The sequence below is a fragment of the Phoenix dactylifera genome, unplaced genomic scaffold, assembly GCF_009389715.1.
Source record: "Phoenix dactylifera cultivar Barhee BC4 unplaced genomic scaffold, palm_55x_up_171113_PBpolish2nd_filt_p 000580F, whole genome shotgun sequence".
Taxonomy (NCBI): domain Eukaryota; kingdom Viridiplantae; phylum Streptophyta; class Magnoliopsida; order Arecales; family Arecaceae; genus Phoenix; species Phoenix dactylifera.
In genome coordinates, this window is record NW_024067981.1 from 40,583 (window position 1) to 62,872 (window position 22,290).

The 22,290-nt window shown below is 39.1% G+C and overlaps 3 protein-coding genes across 3 annotated transcripts; 1 reads left to right on the top strand and 2 right to left on the bottom strand.

Annotated features, from left to right (window-relative positions):
• Positions 1-7,185: 7,185 nt before the first annotated feature.
• LOC120106614 lies at positions 7,186-7,774 on the top strand. Its single transcript, XM_039119593.1, has 2 exons — positions 7,186-7,469; positions 7,580-7,774. Exons 1-2 carry the CDS (start codon positions 7,253-7,255, stop codon positions 7,726-7,728), a joined length of 366 nt encoding a protein of 121 aa, XP_038975521.1. The 5' UTR covers positions 7,186-7,252; the 3' UTR covers positions 7,729-7,774.
• A 9,144-nt stretch (positions 7,775-16,918) lies between these two features.
• LOC120106617 lies at positions 16,919-18,814 on the bottom strand. The gene is made up of 3 exons (XM_039119595.1): positions 17,711-18,814; positions 17,486-17,609; positions 16,919-17,398 (listed from the first exon to the last, which is right to left on the bottom strand). Exons 1-3 carry the CDS (start codon positions 18,055-18,057, stop codon positions 17,012-17,014), a joined length of 858 nt encoding a protein of 285 aa, XP_038975523.1. The 5' UTR covers positions 18,058-18,814; the 3' UTR covers positions 16,919-17,011.
• Positions 18,238-21,920, bottom strand: LOC120106613. The gene is made up of 4 exons (XM_039119592.1): positions 19,654-21,920; positions 19,233-19,544; positions 19,048-19,147; positions 18,238-18,966 (listed from the first exon to the last, which is right to left on the bottom strand). Exons 1-4 carry the CDS (start codon positions 21,918-21,920, stop codon positions 18,238-18,240), a joined length of 3,408 nt encoding a protein of 1,135 aa, XP_038975520.1.
• Positions 21,921-22,290: the final 370 nt, after the last annotated feature.

The window sequence follows — 22,290 nt, forward strand, 5'->3', positions numbered from 1 at the left end:
TTTGTGAACACAGTTAACTTGTTTGTGAACACAGTTAACTTGTCTAGGAACATAGTTAATTTATCTAGGAACACAGTTGTCTAGGAACACAGTTAAGTTGTCTGTGAACACAGTTAATTTGTCTAGGAACACAGTTGTCTAGGAACACAATTAAGTTGTCTGTGAACACAGTTAATTTGTCTAGGAACACAGTTGTCTAGGAACACAGTTCAGTTGTTTGGAAACACAGTTAACTTGTCTAGGAACACAGTTGTCTAGGTACATAGTTAAGTTATCTAGGAACACAGTTAACTTGTTTGTGAACACAGTTAACTTGTCTAGGAAAGCCTGAGAGTCGACTCCAGGTGAGCAGGGGTCGACTCGTGCTGTTATAAGGGGTCGACTCCAGATGAGCAGAGGTCGACTCCAGGTCTGTGAACACAGTTAAGTTGTCTGTGAACACAATTAACTTGTCTAAGAACACAGTTAACTTTATTTTTATTTTTATTTTATTTTATTTTCTTCTTTTTCTTTCATTTTCTTTTATTTTCTTTCCTTTTTCTTTTTTTTTTCTTCTCTTCTTCCCTTCTCCTTCTTTCTTCTTCCTTCTCCTCTCGCGAGGCCGGCAGCTACGGAAGGGGGTCGGACGGTGGCGGCCACAGGATGGGGCCACCGGGGGGGCAGCGGCTTCTCTTCTTTGGCACCTCCCCACCGTGGGGGCGGAGGTATTTCCGGCGGCGCGGAAGGGGGCAGCGGGTGCGGGAGGGGGCGGGCTGTGGCCGGTGGCAGGCGCGGGAGGGGGTGGGCCGTGGCTGGCGGCTGCCTTTTTCTTCTCCTTCTTCGGTGGGAATGGGAGAGGCGGGGGCATTTTGGTCCCATAAAGCAATGTTGAAATATATATGGACCGGTTGTTAAACAACCGGTCAACAGGGATTTAATGTTAAAGTTCGGTCAATAAATGGACCGCTAAGGAAGTTCCCCAAAATAAAAATGTTTCGATTTCCGGCTCACGAAAAAGTAATTTTTTTATGTTTCACATTGAATTTTTTTTCATGAAACGTCGAAATCATATTCCCACAGAAATACAACTTTTCTACTTTTTACTTTGAAAACTCCAACTAAATAAAAAGTATTTTTTTACTTTTTCATTGACCTCATTTTCTTTTCTTCTTCTTCCATGAACCAAACGAGCCCTAATGATCAATTATGGGCAGTTGAGTATTTTCAATGCTACGAAGGCTTTTTCCTATCTCACATCAAAAGCTTTTTCTTTCCTTTTCTTCTCTTTTCTTGTCTTTTCTTCAAACCGTAAGTACTGCAGATAAATGCAAAGCAACAAGTAGTTGATGGGAAAGGAACTTCTGAGGTCTAGCTTCTAGCTTGCATATGTGGTCCGCATTAAATTGCGTGCTGGTTCTCTCCACCCTTGTGAAACAATTTTATCCTTCGATGTGAGTCACACTAGCTTAATTTATTGGTGGAGGAACGGAAGATATAAATGCACCTCTGGAGCTCATGGCTTCAATTGATTTCGGGAAATTGGTGACTTTTTCAGAAAAAGATGGTAAAATCAGAGTATCAAATTATAATGATTGGTTAGCTATATACATGCGATGCGATGTAGGCTAGAGATTGAAGCAATTACTTTGCTTTGAGACTGTAGAATTTCAATATCAATCTCTGCATCCAAATCCACACTATAAATTTTTTAAAAAAATTTTATTATTCGATGTAACATATGGTATTACTATATATCTACAATCTTTAGTTGCCGAGCAAAGAGATATGACTATTAGATGAGATCCTTGCAAGTTGAACCCTTACATTTTATTAGAACTAATGTTTAGCATATTCATCCTCTTCTCTTCTCAAGGGAAGGTAGAGAGAGCGATACAAGAGAGTAAGAGAAGAGTCTGCAAGACAAAACAGACCCCTGCATTAACGCTCACGATATAGAATTATTACACCACAGAGGTTTCATTATTTTAAGTTAGGCTCTGCTTGTCAATTTTTGAAAGTTTTTTTTCCTTATACATGGTGGATAAATTCTTGCAAAATTTATAGTAAATGCTTGACGGGTCAGATGGGGGAATCCATACCATCATTATCCCAATCAAATGGCTGTTTTTCTTTTTTTTCTTTTTTGCCACAACAGATTATTCATGCATTTATATATTTTTAGCATGAATACATCCAAAAATATTAAAAGATAATAAATCTCTGAGTGCTTTAGCTAATTTTTTCTTACCGACTCTCAGAGCCTGCCAAAGTGGTCAGTCACATATGAGGCCACTCGTCTACAGCTCTATTAATCTTTCTGCCTACTATGGCCCGAATAGTCACATGCGCCACCAGTTCCACCTAATCCAACCTTTTCACTTTTCCTTTTTCTTTGGACTTTGGGTGACATCAAACGGGTGTCACATCAAGCGGATGAAAAACCACGACATCTAAACAGGGCCTAGGGTCCTATCGATGCTCCCATAACATATCCATGGAAATTTTTACAATATGGTTATTAGTAAGGAAAAGTTAATGATGGAAGGAACTTTTCCCCATAACGAAACTTCAGAATATAAAGATCAGTAGAAAATGAGATAGCTGAAACCACCTTCTAGAATGAATCCCTTGTCCTAATTTTTTGGGACCGCTTGCTTGGGGGAAGCTCTAGTTATCCTCTAATTCCTAACTTCCTTCTCTCTTGTACCTAATCTGATCCCTTTCCTTTGAGGAGCATCGATGGATAAGTTAAGCATGGTGAAATATGTGCAACTTATCACTTGGTAGCTTTAAGCAATTTAAAAGTAAGACCGTCAACTTCCTTATACAAACGCATTTTGGTAATCTAGAAAATTTTGTGAAAAATAGAATATCACCATGACTTATTTTTATTTAGATTTCTCCACTTCATTCTGGTTGGGTGGGATGAAAGTAGCATTTAGTGACACTTAATGTGTTTCATCAGTATTTCAGCTCGAGTTGTATCTTCTACAAGCACCTTCGTACGCTTGAATTATTAAAAATATTATTATTATTATTCCACTGGAATTTCCTATTGTTTTCTAGATTCGTTCCTGAATGTTAAACTTGTGACCATTGTCGTGTCACTGAATAGCTCATTGTTGTGTCAATCCTAGGACCGAACGTTGGATCCGTAATAAGTCCCTGCCACATTTACATTTTGCACTCTTTAAGACCATAAACTAATTTAGTTGACAATAATATATATATTGAAGAACAGCTTGAAGCAAATGACACCCATGACATTTTATTAGGAGACATGCTACATGATAGGTTGGGGAGCATTAGGAGCAGGAGGGCACAGAACTGTGTCCTCCCTCTCAGGCACACAACCTTTTATTCTCTCCTTATGAGACAGCTACGTACGTTAATTATTCTTAGGGTTTATTAGCATGCAGTCTTCTTAGTTCTGCAGCTCCGGCAGGTATTCCGGGTCAGGGATCTCATCAGGGTGAGAGCAGCATCGGCAACCACCGTGGTGTCCACGGTGGCAGCACCCGTGGTGGCAGGGTCTATGGCCGCCATGCCCATGGCCGCCAATCTTTTGGTCTTGGATGCCAGCCTCTGTTTCCTTCTCATCTGCATCACCCACAAGATCATCATGCTGAAACAGATCGAAATGCTCATCAAAAAATTAAATGTTAAGTTTAAATTAAGTTAATAATTCATGCTACTTAATGGTCCATCTTGGGAACTTTCCTATCTATATGTATAATATATATATATATATATATATATATATATATATATATATATATATATATATATATATATATATGTATGTATGTATGTATGTATGTATGTATGTATATGTTTATGTATATATATGTATGTATGTATTATATAAAACTGGGGTCATCTGTCGGAGTAGTTGGTTATTTGATTTTTGCATGCCTTCAGTAATCTCCAAAGGTGATCACTTGCCTTTTGCATGCATGCATCATCGCCAGTTATAACAAAGCTGAGTAATTCAAGTTCTGCATGTATTGGGTCCTGATTAAGTCTTTCATCAAAGAATTTGTTGGACAAGTTTGTTAAATGTCTAGATTATCGAAGTAGATATTAAGCCCAGCTAGCTAAGGCAAAAAGAGAAAAAAAAATTAAGACCATGACATCACCCTTAATTATTTCTAAATACTACTGTAATAAGACTGATGTATTAGAGGGCAGAATGTGTGGACAGTCTATTAAACTCACGAGTTTCCTCAGCCAGCTCCCGAGCTGCCACCTCTGAAGAGACGAGGAGAATAGCTGCCAGGAGAACACCAAACACAAGCAAAGTCTTGGAAGCCATGTCCTACTACTGAATGAATCGAAAGATGGCTAGGAGTGAGCTGAGAAGAGCCATGCGCTCTCTTGCCGTATATATAGGCAGATAAAGGAAGAGGGAAGGTAGAGGGAACGATGACTTGGAGCTAAGTATAGATGGATGACACATGGTGTAATTGGAAGATTGCCTCCGCATTATTGCTTCCCATCGCTGCATGAAATGTACGTAATATCCAGATTGCTAGTGACATGCAGTGTAACGTGTGTTACATGTGTGAGGTACGGCTTGTGGATAAGGTTGAACGAAGGATGGTTGGAGGCTCTCCCTTGTTAATCTTATCCACTACTAGATGGAGCTAATAGCATATTTGAGAAGGAATCCATGTCGGTCGATGAGTTTCTGCCATAAAAGGGTTCACTACAACAAAATCTTGTTTTAACGACTCTTTTTTGCCGACGCTTTATTCAAGCGTCGGCGATTTTCCGACTCGCGCCCAGATCTGTCGTAGGATGTGGCCTAAGACGACGCTTATACGCGTCGGCATAAGTACAATTGGCATCAAAACCTAGCGGCCGTTCCCCTCCTCCTCATTCTGCATCCCGATCAAGGCTAGCCCCTCCTCCCTCCTCTCCGACGACGAGCGGCCGACCCTTGTCGTCTCCGGCGCCGAGCGACGTCCGACGGCAAGCTCCTCTCCTCCTCCCTCCTCTCCGACGACGAGCGGCCAATCCTTGTCCACTCCGGTGTCGAGCGACGTCCGACGGCGAGCTCCTCTCCTCCTCCCTCCTCTCCGACGACGAGCAGCCGATCCTTGTCCAATCCGGCGCCGAGCGACGTCCGACGGCAAGCTCCTCTCCTCCTCCCTCCTCTCCGGCATTTAATAGCAGGTGAGTTTTTTCCCCAACCCTCTCCGGCATTTCAAATTTTAGAATTAACCAAATATTAGTAGCTCGTGGATTGGTCCATAGAAACAATGCCTATATGAAGTCCTTATTTATATGCATGATGTATTGTCTGTTACTTCTGATCTTATTTGTGGTGATTCGTGGTGCTTATTTCCCTAGAGACAAAATCCCTGTTCTACTAGAGATAATATCGGGATAAACAAGTAGGACAGCCCTAAAATGATAACCGGGAATAAAGAAATGTCCATCATAAAGAAATGTGCTAAATGAACAAGAAAAAGGGAAAAAAGAAAAGAGAAGTGCTTCAATTTATTACCAAGTTGTTATGTGGTGAATTCAAAGTTGCAGAATTGTATACCAGGGCACTTGACCTTTTTTAGTCATGCTGATAAAAATTTCAATGCCATATTCCCCCATGTCTGAACATTGTCTTGTATCTCATGTGTGAGTTCAGCAAGTATTTCCCTACGTTCAAACAATTGTACACATCGAATGGAAGTGTCCGACCCAAGAGAATCCATTCAAGAACTTGGTTTCTTGGAATGACATGCCTGTTGGTACAAGGGGGGGGGGGGGGGGATCACTAGAGATCCTCAGCATGATGTGAAAGGAAAGGAAAGCAACACAAAGCCATGAAGTATTAATAAGACATTTAAGGGGTTGACAGTCAGATGGTTGATGCAGGATATGCACCCAAAGAAGTTAATTTGCATTATGAATAAAAGAAGAGCTAATCAGTAGCATATATTAAGTTTCTGAATAGAACAGGATCTACCTCATTAAATTTGAGAATGTGACAGAGAGCAGATGAAACAGTTTATTCTGCAAGATACATCAATTATCAGGGATCCTCAATGCGGTCGCTACTATATGGTGCAAAAAGTATGATCTTTCAGTTGCACCTCCATGCAAGGTGAACTGCCTTTTGGTCTCACTTACTGAGGTAAAAATGATTGAATTCTGCATTTTAAGCCAGGAGAAACTCCAGCATTTAACATGTGGCATAATCATCTTGAGGTAATAACAGAGAATGACTGTCTTTCTCTGTACAGGTTGATATGGCCTTTCCCCCTTATATAAATTTTACAAGGCTTTACAAATTATTGTCCTATCTGCAGGTGAACCACCAAAAATCCGAATCAGGATTTCTTATTGCAATATATGATTCAGCTTTTATAAATGGGCAGTTGTTGAATGGTTCTACAGACTAGGTCCTCAGCTTCAGGCTTGGATTATTCTATGGCTGATGCTCTGCACGGTCTGAGGACCATTGGTTCAGCAAAATACAATGTGGATCTAGAGTGCTAGCAAGGATTTACGTTCTGTTTCAGTTTTCTATACTACAATGCTGTTTGTCATGAGAGCTTTTATTCTTTAGCTCACGGCATAAGATTCTTATTCAATAATAATTGCATGCAGTACGTAACCAGTTGCGATTTCAGGGCAGGTGATGTGGTTAGTCTCTTAATCTGGCAATTCCAAGTATTATTTTCAGATTGTAATCATGAGCCTAGTTGATTCAGGATGCTTAATGGTTTGCTCATGGAAACGAGCAACCTTTCTCAAGCTGAAGCAAAAACAAACCTTCCTCCTTATTTACTCATCCAATGAAAAGAGCATTCTTTGAGCATCTAACACTACAGGTGACCCATGCCTTGTCCTCTCTACAATCTGTTGGATCAATTCATCATCAACAACAACATCATCATCATCATCATCATCAGATTCATCTTCATTATCTCCATGGCTCTCATGAGCATCATTTGCTTCCTTGCTTTGTTTACACTGCTCCTGTGTTGGCTCCTTTTCAAAAAATTCTGCACATCTTGGTAACTTCGTTGGATTGAAATTGCAGTAATTATAAACCAATCTCTCTTTGTGCCATTTGCCGTATGCCATGTTGGCAATAGAAAGGTTCTTTGTGATTATAGGATTGCTATGATCTCTTTGCAAGATAATTATTGACAAGGTCAATTTCAATTGCTCAGCTGATCACATTGAATTAATTAGCAATTCATTTAGATTTTATTTATTATTTAACTAATATTGCTTCTTTTTGTGCATACTAGGTAACAACATGCCGCGAAGAAAACGATTCAGAGATGTTGAGTTTCAATACACGTCCGTGGGATCTTCTTCCGATCAGTCCCTACAGTCTCAGCAGCCCCAGCAGCCTGACGAGCCCCAGCAGCACGAGTCCCATTTTCAGCATGAGTCTCACTCTCAGCACGAGTCTCAGTTTGAGCACGTGCCACCTGCTGATTGTCCAGACATGGATGACGTGAACATCCAGGGTAATTTGATTTACATTTTATATATTAATTTTTTTTACAATCTAATTATATTAAATCATTTGCCTTTAATGTTTTATTTAATGGATGGATATTTTATTTTATTTTTATAGATGGACTAGGAAGAGTGAGGAGGACACGAGGACCCACTCGAGCACGGGACGTGTGGAGCCTATGCGAGGATGAGAAGATTGTGGTACATTGTAATGAATTGGGGCAGCCTATCAAGAGGGCTGCAAGCATTTTATCGACTTTTCTATGATCGGTTGCGCGGAAGGGTCAGTTGTGTCCGCTCAATTATACGAAATGGAATGAAATGCTTCCTTCGTATAAGGTTGAGCTTCTTAAAGTTATTGAGGTAAAGAATTGAATTTACTTACTATCACAATTTTATTTTTTGATTTAACATTATTATAATATTCTTTAATTACTTTGGTGTAGAAAAAGTTTTTGCTCCCTAAAGAGAGCCATGATTGGGTGCTGAAGTCCGTCAACCGCAAGTGGAAAGAATATAGGGCCAAGTTAAAGGCGGACTGGAAGCACGATGGTATGACAGAAGAGGAGGTTGCCCGTGTTTGTCCTCCTGATGTAATCCCTCATCAGTGGAGGGAGCTTGTCCACTATTGGTTTTCCGAGAAAGCTCAGGTTGTGTATATTTTTTTCAATACCTTATATTGTATTTACTAATAATTTAGATTACAAATTTATATTGTTTATTCCTTTTTTGGGAAGACATATTCCAATATTGGTAGAGCTGCACGAGCCTCTCAGACTGTTCCTCATACTTCAGGCTCGATGAGTTATGCTCGACGTAGAGCTGAATTCGTAAGTTTTTTTGAAACTTTTTGAAACTATTTTAAACTGTTCTATCATATAGCATGTATCATGATAACTAGCTTGCCAATATATCTTTTGTTGTAGATGGATGATAATGGGAGGGAGCTTGGTAAGGTGGAGTTTTATAAGATGACTCACACCCACCGAGATGGCAGTTTTGTTCGGAAGGAGTCAAGAGATATAGTCATATGTATTCATCTTTGAATCTTCCAACGATATTTTTATTAGTTCTATTATTGGCATACATTAATATGACTTTTTCTTTTGAGAGATATAGGACAGGGCAACAACTCTTATTTCAGAGCGCGTCGGGGAGTCATCATCATCCGACGCGACCAGTCATGTCGAAGCTCAAGTGCTCGCTGAATTATTGGGCCCAGAGCGTTATGGTAGAGTGAGGGGTTATGGCGTTGGGGTTACACCCACTCAGTTGTCTGCAGTGGGCATGTATACTAGAAATGCTGGAGAAGGCAGTAGCAATGCAGAAGTTAGTAGACTTCGGGCAACAATTGAAGATATGAAGGATCGCCATCAGGCAGAGTTGGCGGAGCTGAAGCAGAACCAACAAACTTTGCAGTCTCAGCTTGAGCATATTTCATCTATGTTACAGCGATTTCTCCCTCATCAGGTAAATAACTATATGTATTTGATGACTTTACATAATTATCACTTATTTTGCATGAGTTAATGATTTTCATATTTCTAACTTTTAAAGTTTCTCCTTTTTTTTTATAGATTCCTGATACTTCAACAGCTTGTAGAGATGATGATGGTGCTGAATCCGGTCACTGATACCTTTTAGACTGTTATTTAAGGAGTTTTATATGTATCTTTCTTATATTTTTCAAAGTACAATGTAATTCTAAAACTTATTAATCATGTATGACAATATGAATGTTTTGAATGACCTGAATATTTGTGTTGATATAAATGTAATGCAGGTTTATATTGATGTAAATGTTGACTTATGATATGCATATGTTATCTAATTTTTTTATAAAAAAAAATATTTCTCTCCCGACGCTTTAAAGCGTCGTTAAAACGCAGTAACTGGCACGCTTTCGCCGACTCTTATAAGCGTCGGCCAAAACACACCGCGAGGTTGTAGTTTATGCCGACGCTTTTTTACGTCGGCAATGGAGCCTACACCGACGCTTTCTTTAGCGTCGGAAAATCCCAGGTTTTACCGACGCTTTTGTTTAGCGTCGGCGAAAACCTTTCCCACTCCGGTATGACCAACGCTTTTACGACGCTTGCTTTGGCGTTGGGTGGGTTTTCGCCGACGCTTATTAGCGTCGGGAAAGGCCATAAAAGACGTCGGTAAAACTTATAATTCCTGTAGTGGTTGAACTTGTTAAATTCAATCACTTATAAGCTTGGGGGAAGTTTCTAACTTCTCCAATTTCCATTCAAAAAAAAAAAGGAAGATAGAGTGACTATTCTTGGACTCTTGTTCCCTTATTTGCTTTAGATCTCTTGCCCGTATTCAATCTTGTAACGCAGATTTTACCATCTTAACTAAGTTCGTTATTTGCTTATTTGTTTACTTGCAGCTTAATAGTAAGTGGATGAACAAGATCCACAGTATCCTCCCCAAGGTATGCTGAACCGACCGGAATCGGTCGGTTCAGCCTGTACCGAACCGGTGCCAACGGGCACCGGTATGGTACAACGTATAAAAATGGTTCCGATCCAAACTGGATCGAAATCGATTGGTTCCGTACTTGTACCGGTGCGAACCGGTACCAGTCCAAGCACATTTTCCCCGTGCGCTCCGTACTTGTACCGGTGCGAACCGGTACCAGTCCAAGCACATTTTCCCCGCGCGTGGGCGCACGGGGAAGAGCGCCCACATGGCTGGAGCCCGCGGAGGCCTCTTAATGCCACAGAGTGGCATTGAAAGCCACTCTGTGGCATTATACACGTCCGCGCGGACGCGGTGATTTTTTTTTGGGGAATCGCGCGCGGATGCGCGAGCGAAAAACGCGCACCCGCGCATGATTCCCTGCGCAGGAATCGCGCCCGCTCACGGTTCCCGAGCAGGAACCACGCCCGCTCGTGGTTCCCCGCGCGGGCTGCCAGCCCGCGTAGGCCATTTAATGCCACAGAGTGCCATTATCTATGGCATTTGATGCGTCCGCGCGCGTCCGTGGACGCGTTATTTTTATTTTTATTTTTTGATGTCCGCGCGCAGACGCGTGATTTTTTTTGTTTTTATTTTTTGATGTCCGCGTACGGTTCCGATACCGGTACGGCTTCGGTATCGGAACCGTACCGGTGCCAGTGCTCACCGGTTCGCTGATACAGTTGGTCCGGCGAATCTTGGTCCTCCCTGATGTCCCTTTCTTGGGGTCGAGCGCCACCTAGAGTTTCTTCTTTTCAAGAAGACCCATGGTATATATCCTCCCTAGCATCCCCTTCCACGGGTTGCCCGACAGCCACACGGGTGATTTCCTCAGGGTTTTCTTCTTTTAAAACATATGGGGTGCAACATTTCTCTAGATTTCTTTCACTAATATCTAGCAAAGTAAGGACTAAATGTTCAGTATTAGCATTTCCAGAATAAGAACTCAGCATCACAAATGTTCGGCTATACGATGCACCCAAGATGCTAATGAGAAGGTAACATTTGGATAACACTCGGATTGCTACTTAACTTCAAATTTGTGTCTATTTCTTTCACCAATTTCTTGCAAAATAAGGACTCAAATTTCATCATTAGCAATTCTAGAATTAGAACTTAGCATCAAGGATAGGTATTATTGAATTATGATTTCCTTGGCTCTCAACGCTCTTTGAGGCACAATCGATGTAGCACTAAACAGATCTCATATACTCATTCCGTTTAAGCCCCAATATCCTCACAAATTTAACGGTCTCCAAATCTCATCGTAAATCCAGAAAGCTAGTCGAAGGGTATTACTTAGATTTTGGGATCCTTAGCCTTGTATGGATATCAAAAATCTTCCATTGAACAAACTATATGGCACTAAATAGATTTTATACGTAAGATTTCCTCAGTGCGGTGCTAACATGGGAGTAAATACATGCTAGCTAGAAGGTATTTTAGGTTTCTTAGCCTTATATAGATACCCAAGACCTCTCTAGCACACAATCTATGTAAAACTGATTACATGTTAGCACGAGCTCTAGCATTCTTACATTATTAAGGGTTTAAATTATATCGAATACAATCACAAACACTACGATTGTCCTCAGATAAGCCATGCTGTAACATCTCCCAGTCCATATGAACCATGAGTCAAGTTCATTTCAATGCTTTTAAAACCGGACCGGACAATGAACTGACAAGATTACTTATTCCTAGGTTGATCGGTCCGACTGGTGACATCAGCAAAATATCATTAAGACATCATAATTATATTGTTATCTTTTAAAAAATAAAAAAATCAAAAAATAAAAAAATGTAGATCTCCCGTTCAGTTAGTAACTCTCTCTTATCAAATTTATAGCAAGATAAATTAGTGTAATATTATTTCTTCCCTAGCTGCTGCTGCCAATCCTGTGTAGGTTGAAGACCTATGCTGTTTCCGTCTCAAGACTGTGCAGGTTGAAGACACTTAAGCAAATTATATAGTATGCAAGAATCGAAATACCTGAAACCACTACAGGAAAAGTCGGTTTTACCGACGCTTTTTTGCCGACGCTTGTAAAAAGCATCGGCAAAAGACGACGCTAATAAGCATCGGTGTAGTCTCCTGCCTAAGACGACGCTAAAAAGTGTCGTCGGAAACCAACGCACCAGGCTAAATCCCAACACTCTTCTGACCACCCCGTCGGAAGCCACCCTCACACACCAGTCTCTCTCTCTCTACCCTCGAGCCTCATCTCTCTCATCCCTCCTCCCTCCTCTCTCCGGGTTTCCGTTTTCCGGGCCACCGCCCTCCTCTCTCTATTTAACCAGTAGTATTACCCACATCTCTCTCGCCCATTCCTCGTCTTCTCTCTCTCTCTAACCCATCAAACGTGCCTTCTCATCATCATCGCCCCCCCTCCCTAACCCCCTCCGGATTCAAGAAGCAAAATATTAAAAGATAGAGGTGGACATTGGGGAGGAATCGAGGAAAGGAGGCTCTGAATCAAAATAATTTTTAAAATATTTTTTTTTAAAAAAAATATTTTTAATGACGCTTTAAAGTGTCGCTAAATTGATTTTTAGCGACGCTTAAAAGCGTCACTAAAACACGTCCCTAAAAACCGCCTTAGCGACGCTTTTCAGAAGCGTCGGCAATTCTTTTTTCCACTCTGACATAGCCGACCCTTTGGCGACGCTTTTAAAAGCATTAAAAGAAAACTGACTGACGCTTATAAGCATCGGTAAAGACCTTAAAAAGCGTCGCCACATCTTATTTTTCTTGTACTGAACTATATTAAAACCCCAGAAATCCATCCACAAGGCAAAAATATTTGTCCAGGAAAACTTGGGATAAAGTTATTGAAACAAATCGAAGAAAGCATTTCATGGGATGATGGAGGTGTTTTACATAAGAATACTGAAAGTGCTATCGAATATCCTCCAGAATGCCGATGCCATGCAACATCCGCCTGGTAGGACATGCACCAATCTACTCATCCCACGTCAGAGAGGGAATGGCAGGTGCTCCATTGCATTGCTTCAAGAAAATTCCTCAAATATTACCCGTAGGAAATACTAAATTATATATCCCATAAATTAAAAAAAAGCTCTGTTAACAAATGCTTCACATCAAAACAATAAAAAGAAGGGGATGACATTCAAATGCATATCATTCATACATAAGAGAAGAGGAATATTATCATCACGGTGAAATAAATATCTCCAAAATACTTCAAAATTAAATATTTCCCTTTTGCAACACTTCCAAATATTTTTTTTTCTAAAGTTCTACTAAATTAGAAAATAAAAAGAAATTGATGCGGAATTCTTGCTTGGCTTTCCATGATGTACTTCACGCTTGCTGCACATCCACTACAAGACATTTCCCCCTAGAAATTGCCAACTCGAATCTTGAAATTGGCATTTTCCCCAAAAAATTAGATCAAAACGAAGAATTTATTAGAGAAAATAAACAAGAGGAAAGATGAATTACTCTATCTTCGAGAATGATAACATCAGGCCCAAAAATGGGACCTCTTTGACCCCCGCCATGGATTTCACCCCCTCCTTCCCACCACTTGATCCGTCATCACCATCGCTGCCACCACTAACTAGCCCATCGTCATCTACACTTAGGATTACACAAGGTTGACAGAAAAAGTTAGTCATCATACCAAGTGGAGTTGCACCGTGCACCGTCGACCGCCACCCGTAGATCATCGTCAGCTGCAATGGCGATGAAGAGAAGACAAATGGAGAGGGACGGTCATTAGGGACCAAAAAATAGAGGGATAGTTGTAGCTTCTTAGGATTTCGATCGGAGAAGAAAAAAAAAATTATTTATTCGCAGCAGCTTAAAAAATTTTAAATTAAAGTTTAAAAAATATAAGTCAAACCAGACTAAACCAGCCGGTCTAATCGGTTCCTCTGATTCTCCTAGGTTTGACCAAATTTTTATCACTTTTAAAAGATTCTTTAGATCGGACTGGACCGATAATCAATTCTCTGTTAAACCAATCAAATCGGCCTATCCGGATGGGTTTTAAAAATATTGGTTCACTTGTATCTGATCCAAAATTACTAACCAAAAAATTTTAATAAATATTTTTGATCTTGTATAAATATTTAAAAAAAATTTCAGTCACGATAGATTTGGAAATAAATATACACCACGAGGTCCCATGTTTGCGCTTTCGTTTTTCTAAGGAATACTATCGTGACTTGAACTTATTTAATTAACTTCTCCTCTGCCAATGCACTGTCATTATTTCAGTTCACGGTGAATCAAGTCCCGCTTGTGTACCAGAAAAAAATGAAAAATGCTTACGCGTCATGTTGATTAGGTCGGGATGCGTGTAATGTCCAGTGAGACTTAAAGGATTACCATGACGTCAACTATTGCTGTCTCTTCCATGCTCACGGACACTTCCATTAGTCCGTATGCATGCCTTAATTTTTGCGCCATTTAATTCACGATCCCTCCATGGACTTGTATTTTTGATCCATAAACTATACATTCTCCCACAACTTGCGGTCCCTAACATTTAATAAATATAAAAATACTGCCAATATCCACATAGAGACCCATGCCCAAAATAGGTCACTCAAGAGTCATTACATGTACAAGGTCGACACGTTACCACAGCTTTTGGCCAACCTACCACAGTATATACTTAATATACTATAATATATAAATAATATAATACAGTATGTATTTAATATACCATGATAGATGGTTAATATAGTACAGTATACATTTAATATACCATGGTGTATAGTTAATGTATCACGATACAAAGCTAATACAATATGGTAAATAGTTAATATAACATGGTGCACAATAATACCACAATACATAATATATTATGGTACATATATAATATAATATAGCACATACTTAATACATCGCATTATACAGTTAATATAACATAGTGCACAGTTAATATAATACCGCACACAATAAAAATAATATAGTACATGGTTAATATAATAGAGTCCGCACTTGCTATACTAAAGTACATACTTAATATAATATAGTTCATAGTTAATATATTATGGTATACACTTAATATACAATGGTACATGGTTAACATACCAATCTTATATACTTAATATGCTATAATTAATACACGGTCACTATAATACAATACATAGTTAATATGATATAGTACATACTTAGTATAACACAATATACAGTTAATATACCATAGTGCATAGTTAATATGACATAGAACATTCTATGTCAAAAATTAATTTGTTCGACTTTTTTCTGCCGATGTAAGAAAGAAACGTCGGCAATTTGGTGAGCGCGCAAAAATTTGCCAACTCTTTTTAGTAGCGTCGGCGGAGATGAGACTAAGACGACACTAGTTAGCATTGTGAAAAGAAAATTGTAAGACAATGCTTCTAAGCGTCGTCAGAGGCCAAAGAAAAGTGTCGGTGGAATCCAACTCGCTAAACATCTCACTTAATACTAATTTTTTTAAAAAAAACTATGGACCAGACGATGCTGGAAAGCATAGTCGGACGCTAGACGATGCTTAAAAGCGTCATCGAACGCCAACCCAGGCCCAGACGACAGCTGAGGCCCATGGTATCCGACGGCACTTATAAAACACCGCAACCCTAGAAACCCTAGCTGGAAGCTCCCCAAACCCCCTCTTCCTTCTTCTCTCCGTCTCGGCGAGAAAATCTCTAGACACTACCAGAAAACACGCGTATAGTGACGGAGATTTCCGTCACTATACCGTGTTTCCGGTTACTAATATGGAATTTGTGACCGGAGCTCCCGTCACTGACTTCGTTGCAAAAACACGCGTCGCTAAATTCTCCGTGACGGCGGCGATTCCCGTCACTAACCTCCGTGACAGAACCGCCGTCACTAAGCCGTTACAAATTCAAGAATTAAATATTTAAGAAATTATGTATTTCCCGTCACTATCCAGTTGCGGAGTTAGTGACGAAGGCAACTTGGTCACTGATTTTGTCACAGAATGCGGTCACAAGTTTGGTCACTAATCTGTCACGACCTTTAGTGACAGATTTAGTCGTCACAGACATGGTCACACATTTTGTCACTACATTTGTCATTAATCCCGTCACTGACCTAGTGATAAGTTTACGGTCACTAATTGGTTACAAACGCGCTGAGCAAAATCAATTTTTATTGACCAAAATCCTGTCACTAAGTTTATGACTGCTCGTCACAATAGTTGGTAAACAATTTAGTAACCAAAATTTGGTCACCGATCACAATCTAATAACCTGGTACATTTGGTACATTGATTGGCACATAATAATAATAACAATAATATCATTAATAGCAAAGGCATTCAACATTACGCAAAAGTCATTTTAAATGTCATTCAAAATTGGCATCAACATGTCCTGAATCCATCAAAATCAAAGTCTAAAAATATGTCATAAAGATCAACAGAGATTTCATTCCTCCTAGGAATGCAAAGACCTATCATCTAAGGCAAAAACAATTATAATGAAGCATGATCAGCAGAACCAGAATCACCATTACTCCCCCGATCTGCATGCCTTGGTCCAAAGCCAATCTCTTCTCTCATCTTTTGAAGAACCTCCTCTTGCCATTTTTTCTTTTCCTGCTCAAGAATACGTAGAAGGTCTTCATGAGTGTACAGCTCTGGAGCTTGACTTGTAGAGGTGGAAGCAGATGATGATTGCCCAATAATTCCAGTGAGATCCTCTAGGGGACTAAAGCCATAGACATGGCCATGAGTTGGGACACCAGTTGCCTCAAACCACAAGTCATAATCACGTGGAGGAGCATCTGAGGTGGAGGCATCACCATATTTTTTGGAGTATTCAGCTGAATACTTTGCCTGCCAGTTGATTTAAAAGAAGAGAAAAACATTATGGTGGATCAAACAAGAGATAAACATGAGCAAGTTCAATAATATTTATGAATCATAAAAAAATTATACTTACCATGACAGCTTCACTTCTCTTATCTACATATCCTCCCATGCCTTGCTTTGTCTTATGCGTCCGATTAAAAGATTCAACTATTGTTGGCTCCCTGCCTAACTTTAATTTCTACAAAAGAGAAAAGAAAAAATTCATTAACATATAATGGGCTAATTTAAGATGACTGAACAATAATATAAAAATTATTATAGAAATCTAATTGAATAAAGATATGTACCAATCGTTCGTCATGATTCACAAATGTGATTGATCCTCCACAGTGTTTAGAGATGCTACCGTTCTTCATGGTGTTTCTATTATTTTTGTTGGCTTCTGATTTCTTCTTCCATTTTGGAGAGATCCAAATATCAATTAGCTTATTCCAATTTTCTCTAGAGATCCAATTAGGGGGTTTATCACGGGCTTTGTTTAAATCTCCTTTTGCTTCCAGAAGCTTTTGGCTTCTGACCTTCCCTAATGAGGTTGTCAATCGTCGCTGACAATGCTTGTTCCAAACTTCATGCACATGATGCAATTGTCCTGAAAGAATTGTGTGTATCTCCTAACAATATATAGATCGCAAGTAATCAGACTTACTATTTGTTAAGGGCAAAAGTTAATGATAAGAAATATAAATTAATTACATCACCTCAAATTTGTTCCACATTCCAACTTTAGCATGTGTAGGGACCTCCCTCCATGACAACCACGGACCATTAAAAAATTGGCGCATGATAGCAACAGCTTTGTGACTGACCTCATAATCAAGAAACCTGCAATTTAAAAAATATTCATTAGAAAATAAATTAAATACTTTAAATGCAACAAACACATAAATTCAAATTAGTGATATAAGAAAGTGATATTTTCATACATTCCTCTTTTGCACCTAACAATCACTTTTCCATTTGCATCAACAGGGGCTTTAAGGGTTGGTTCTGGGCCATTGCTCTGTCTTGGATCAATTCCAAGTTCATCATTCATCTGATCCTCATTCATTGTATCCTCATGATTTTGCACTGCACCATTCATTTCTTCATCATTTATTTCTTCATTTGCATCCAACTCTTCAATCATGTCCCCATCAGGAATGTAATCATCATCATCATGACATTCCTCGACACGCTCAGGCAACCTAGGAGGTTGAGGAGGAACTTGAGTAGCAGCCAGTATTAAAGCTGCTTTTCCATTACCTATTGCTTTCCCTTTTTTCTTGGCCATAACTGCACAACAATAAAAAGTTATAGTTATTTCACAATGTAAATGTCAACAAATTCAATCAAAGTAAAGAACAATCAGTGGACCTGTTGCTTTCTCTTTGCTCTTTCTCATGTCTGCACAACTATAATTTATAAGTCTAAAATTAGTTATATTAGCATTCATAAATATGCATGTTGTATTTTAATCTTCCTCAGCCTCATGCTCCTCTTCCTCAGTTTGTTCATCTTCAAAATCTTCTTCTTCATCCTCAAGATCCTCTTCCATTTGGTTAGTTGTCAACTCAATTTCTGCTGCATCAATATCTTCTGCATCTCTATTAACACCAACCAAAATGTCTGGGTCATCAAGCTCATCTGTCATCGAGATTGGGGTAGGAATCCTGTAGTTTTCTTCTTGATAAAAATCAGAAAAATTTTCTTCTGTCCCACTAGGAAGGAACCTACCTCTAGCTTTTGTCTTAATTACTGCCCACCACAATCTTCGATTCTTCTTCTTACCTGGGTAACCAGTATAGAACACCTGATGTGCTTGTTGAGCTAATACAAACGGATCATTGGTTGGAAGTCTTAGTTTGTAATTGATCTCAACGAGGCCATGTTGAGGATGCACTTTCATACCCTTATCTCTGTCATACCAGTCACATTTGAATAACACTACTTTATTACCAATCCCAAAATAGTCTAACTCGATAATGTCAACCAACATCCCATAATAGTCACTCTCAAAGTCATTGTAACTGCTTCCCTTAATGCACACACCACTGTTGAAGGTTCTTTTATCCTTTCCATATTCTTTGGTGTGAAATCTGTACCCATTCACAAAGTAGCCTTTATAACATTTAACTTTATTCCCAGGGCCATATGATAGGTCCTTTAAGCGCCCATCAACATGATTTTTACTGTCATTAACCTAGCATGATAAAAATAATATCGTAAGAATAAATCAAGTGAAAGTCTAATTTATTATTATATTTATGAATTTACAGCTCACATATGATCTAAACCAAGCCGGAAACTCCATTTCGCGTCGTCTTTCCAAATCAATTTGGCTTATATTTGGACAAGATTGCCGGATATAATCATCAAAATACCTACAAGACAAAAGCTATAATCACATATATTGTACTCCATATGCATTTTTAAGCATGATTATAATTAAGTACTTGTGTAACTTACTTTCCAAAAGGTTGAACCTCCACACAATTAAGAAGAACATATAACTCAGCAGCATTAAACTCCTGAGTAGTCAAATGCCTTGCAGAAGGTTTTCCAAAAGGTCGACCTTGATGAGTAAAAATGGATAGACGATCCACGAGATCAAACTCCCCTTCATCTTCATTACGGGGAACTTGATTTAACCTCGTTTGTATAGAAGGCTCAAAATAATGCGAACAGAAAGTTGATATTTCTTCTATGATGTAAGCCTCGACAATAGAACCTTCAATCGATGCTCGATTCTTTACCTTCTGCTTTATATCATGCATAAGCCTATAAATAAGATTAATATGTTAATTTCTCAAATTTAATGGATACAAAGAAACTATATTAATGGATTTACAGAAATTGTTACCTTTCAAAGGGGTACATCTATCTGTACTGCACGGGCCCCCCAACCTTAGCTTCATAAGCTAGATGAACAGGTAAGTGCTCCATTGAGTCAAAAAATGCAGGAGGGAATATCTTCTCAAGTTTGCAGAGAGTTACCACAATATTTTTCTCAAGAACCTCCATATCTTGGACACGCAAAGTTGTGCTGCATAAATCTCTAAAGTAACAGCTTAATTCTGTCAATGCATCCCACACTGGTGCTGGCAATACTTCACGGAATGCAATTGGAAGCAATCTCAGCATGAAAACATGACAATCGTGACTTTTTAACCCGTAAAACTTATAATCATCCAGGTTAACACACTTCGATATGTTTGAAGCATATCCATCAGGCAGTCTTAACCCTTTCACCCACTCGCAGACCTCCATTGCTTGGTCTTTGGACAATACATAGGAAGCTGGAGGCTTAACTAGCTTTCCATTAACAAATTGAATCCTCAACTTAGGACGCTTGCAATACAACTCCAAATCTTGCCTTGCTTTCACATTATCTTTAGTCTTCCCTTTTACATCCATACAAGTGTAAAATATATTGAGAAACACATTCCGAACAATATGCATGACATCTAAATTATGTCGAATAAGTAGTGTATGCCAATAGGGCAACTCCCAAAATATGCTCCTTTTCACCCAATTATGATCTTTACCGAATCCAGGAATGGTGTGCTTAGGAGCTTTCAAACCAAAAGTTATATTAGGCAAAGCAGAGATCCTATTTTTCAACTCCTCACCAGACAGTCGACGAGGTGGGGGGTCTGTCTCTATTCTACCATTGAAGAAACTATCAACTTGGTATCTGTATGCATGGTCCATGGGCAAGAATTGACGATGGCAGTCAAAAAAAGAAGTCTTCCCACCATGTTGTAGTGTAAATGTTTTTGAGTTCTCCATACAATACGGGCAGGCCAACTTTCCATGCGTACTCCATCCTGAAAGCATGCCATATGCAGGAAAATCATTGATAGTCCATAATAAAACTGCCTTCATTTGAAAATTCTCTTTTCTAAAGATGTCATAAGTGGTGACCCCTACTTCCCATAATATTTTAAGTTCATCAATCAAAGGCCTAAGCAAGACATCAATACTTTTGCCAGGGCTCTTAGGTCCAGAAATGACTAAACTTAGAAAAATGTAGGGTCGTTTCATACATATTGATGGTGGAAGATTGTAAACTGTTACGAAAACTGGCCAACAAGAATAAGGACGAGCTGATTGGCTAAAGGGGTTAAATCCATCCGTACATAACCCAAGTCTAACATTACGAGGCTCGGTAGAAAAGGATGGATGAATGCGGTCAAAGTGCTTCCAAGCCTCCCCACAAGCAGGATGCACCATCTCATCTGAATCACCTCCCTTCACATGCCATGACATGAGTTCAGCCGTTCTGCTTGACATAAAAAGCCTCTGAAGTCTTGGTGTTATTGGAAGATATCGCAACCTTCTATAAGGAACATCTTTTCTTCTACCACCACCATCATTTCTTCTGAGTTTATAACGAGGATGACCACAAATAGTACACTCAATCAAATTCTCTGTTTCCTTATAGAATAGCATACAATTATTCTCACAAACATCAATACTTGTATACTCCAACCCCAACTTCCGAAGCATCTTCTTTGATTGATAGAAATCAGAGGGCAGCTTCTCACTTTCCGGCAACATATTCTTCACTATTTTCATGATTCGATCATAGCAAGATATACTCATATTAAATTCAGACTTGCAATTTAATAATTGACTAATAGCAGATAACTTAGAGTGTTTTTTACATCCTTCCCACAAAGGTACTTCTGCATCTTTCAACAAAGAATAAAAATCTGCAGCATCCTTGTTTGGTTCTTCCTCATGATTAACTTCAAATGCACTTCTCAAATGAAGTTCCTCTTCTGGACCCATAGCTTCCATCACCATGGTTCTATATTGCTGACCATGTTCACAACCAACATCCATTGATGTGGATGCTTCTACTGCACTTGTACTTACAGGAGCAACTGCACCAAGTAACTCCCCATGTACAAACCATGTTGAATATCCCGGTGTAAACCCCTTTCTCAACAGATGAACATTGACCGTATCACGGTTAAGAAATTTCTGGTTGTCACATCTTATACAAGGGCATCTAATCTTATCACCACTACAATACTCTAACTGAGTAAATGCAAACTCAAGGAACCCTTTAACTCCATCACAGAACTCAGCTCTTATATAACCATTTTCACTAAGTCGGTGGTACATCCAATTACGATCAACTGACATAGTTCCTCTAAAAATCAAAAAAATAAAACAACATAAGAAAGCCTAGAAAATATTAGAGAGATGATAAAAAAAGAAAACAACATAAGAAAAACCGAACCATTAAAAACACGAAAGGCAAGATCGTAAAAAATGTAAAAGAAACAAAAACTGGTATGATATTTATGAAGATGAGAAGTTATCATAAGCATGACAAAAATAAGTCATTCAATCTTGTCCCAGCATCATTGACATTAAGAAGGCATTCAATCTTTACAAAAAGCTGAACATAAGGAATTAACCTTTACAAGTTATCTGTTCATTCATCTAATACCAGCAATATTCAAAAAGCATTTAATCTTTACAAAGACAAGGAATACAAGTCAAATCATCC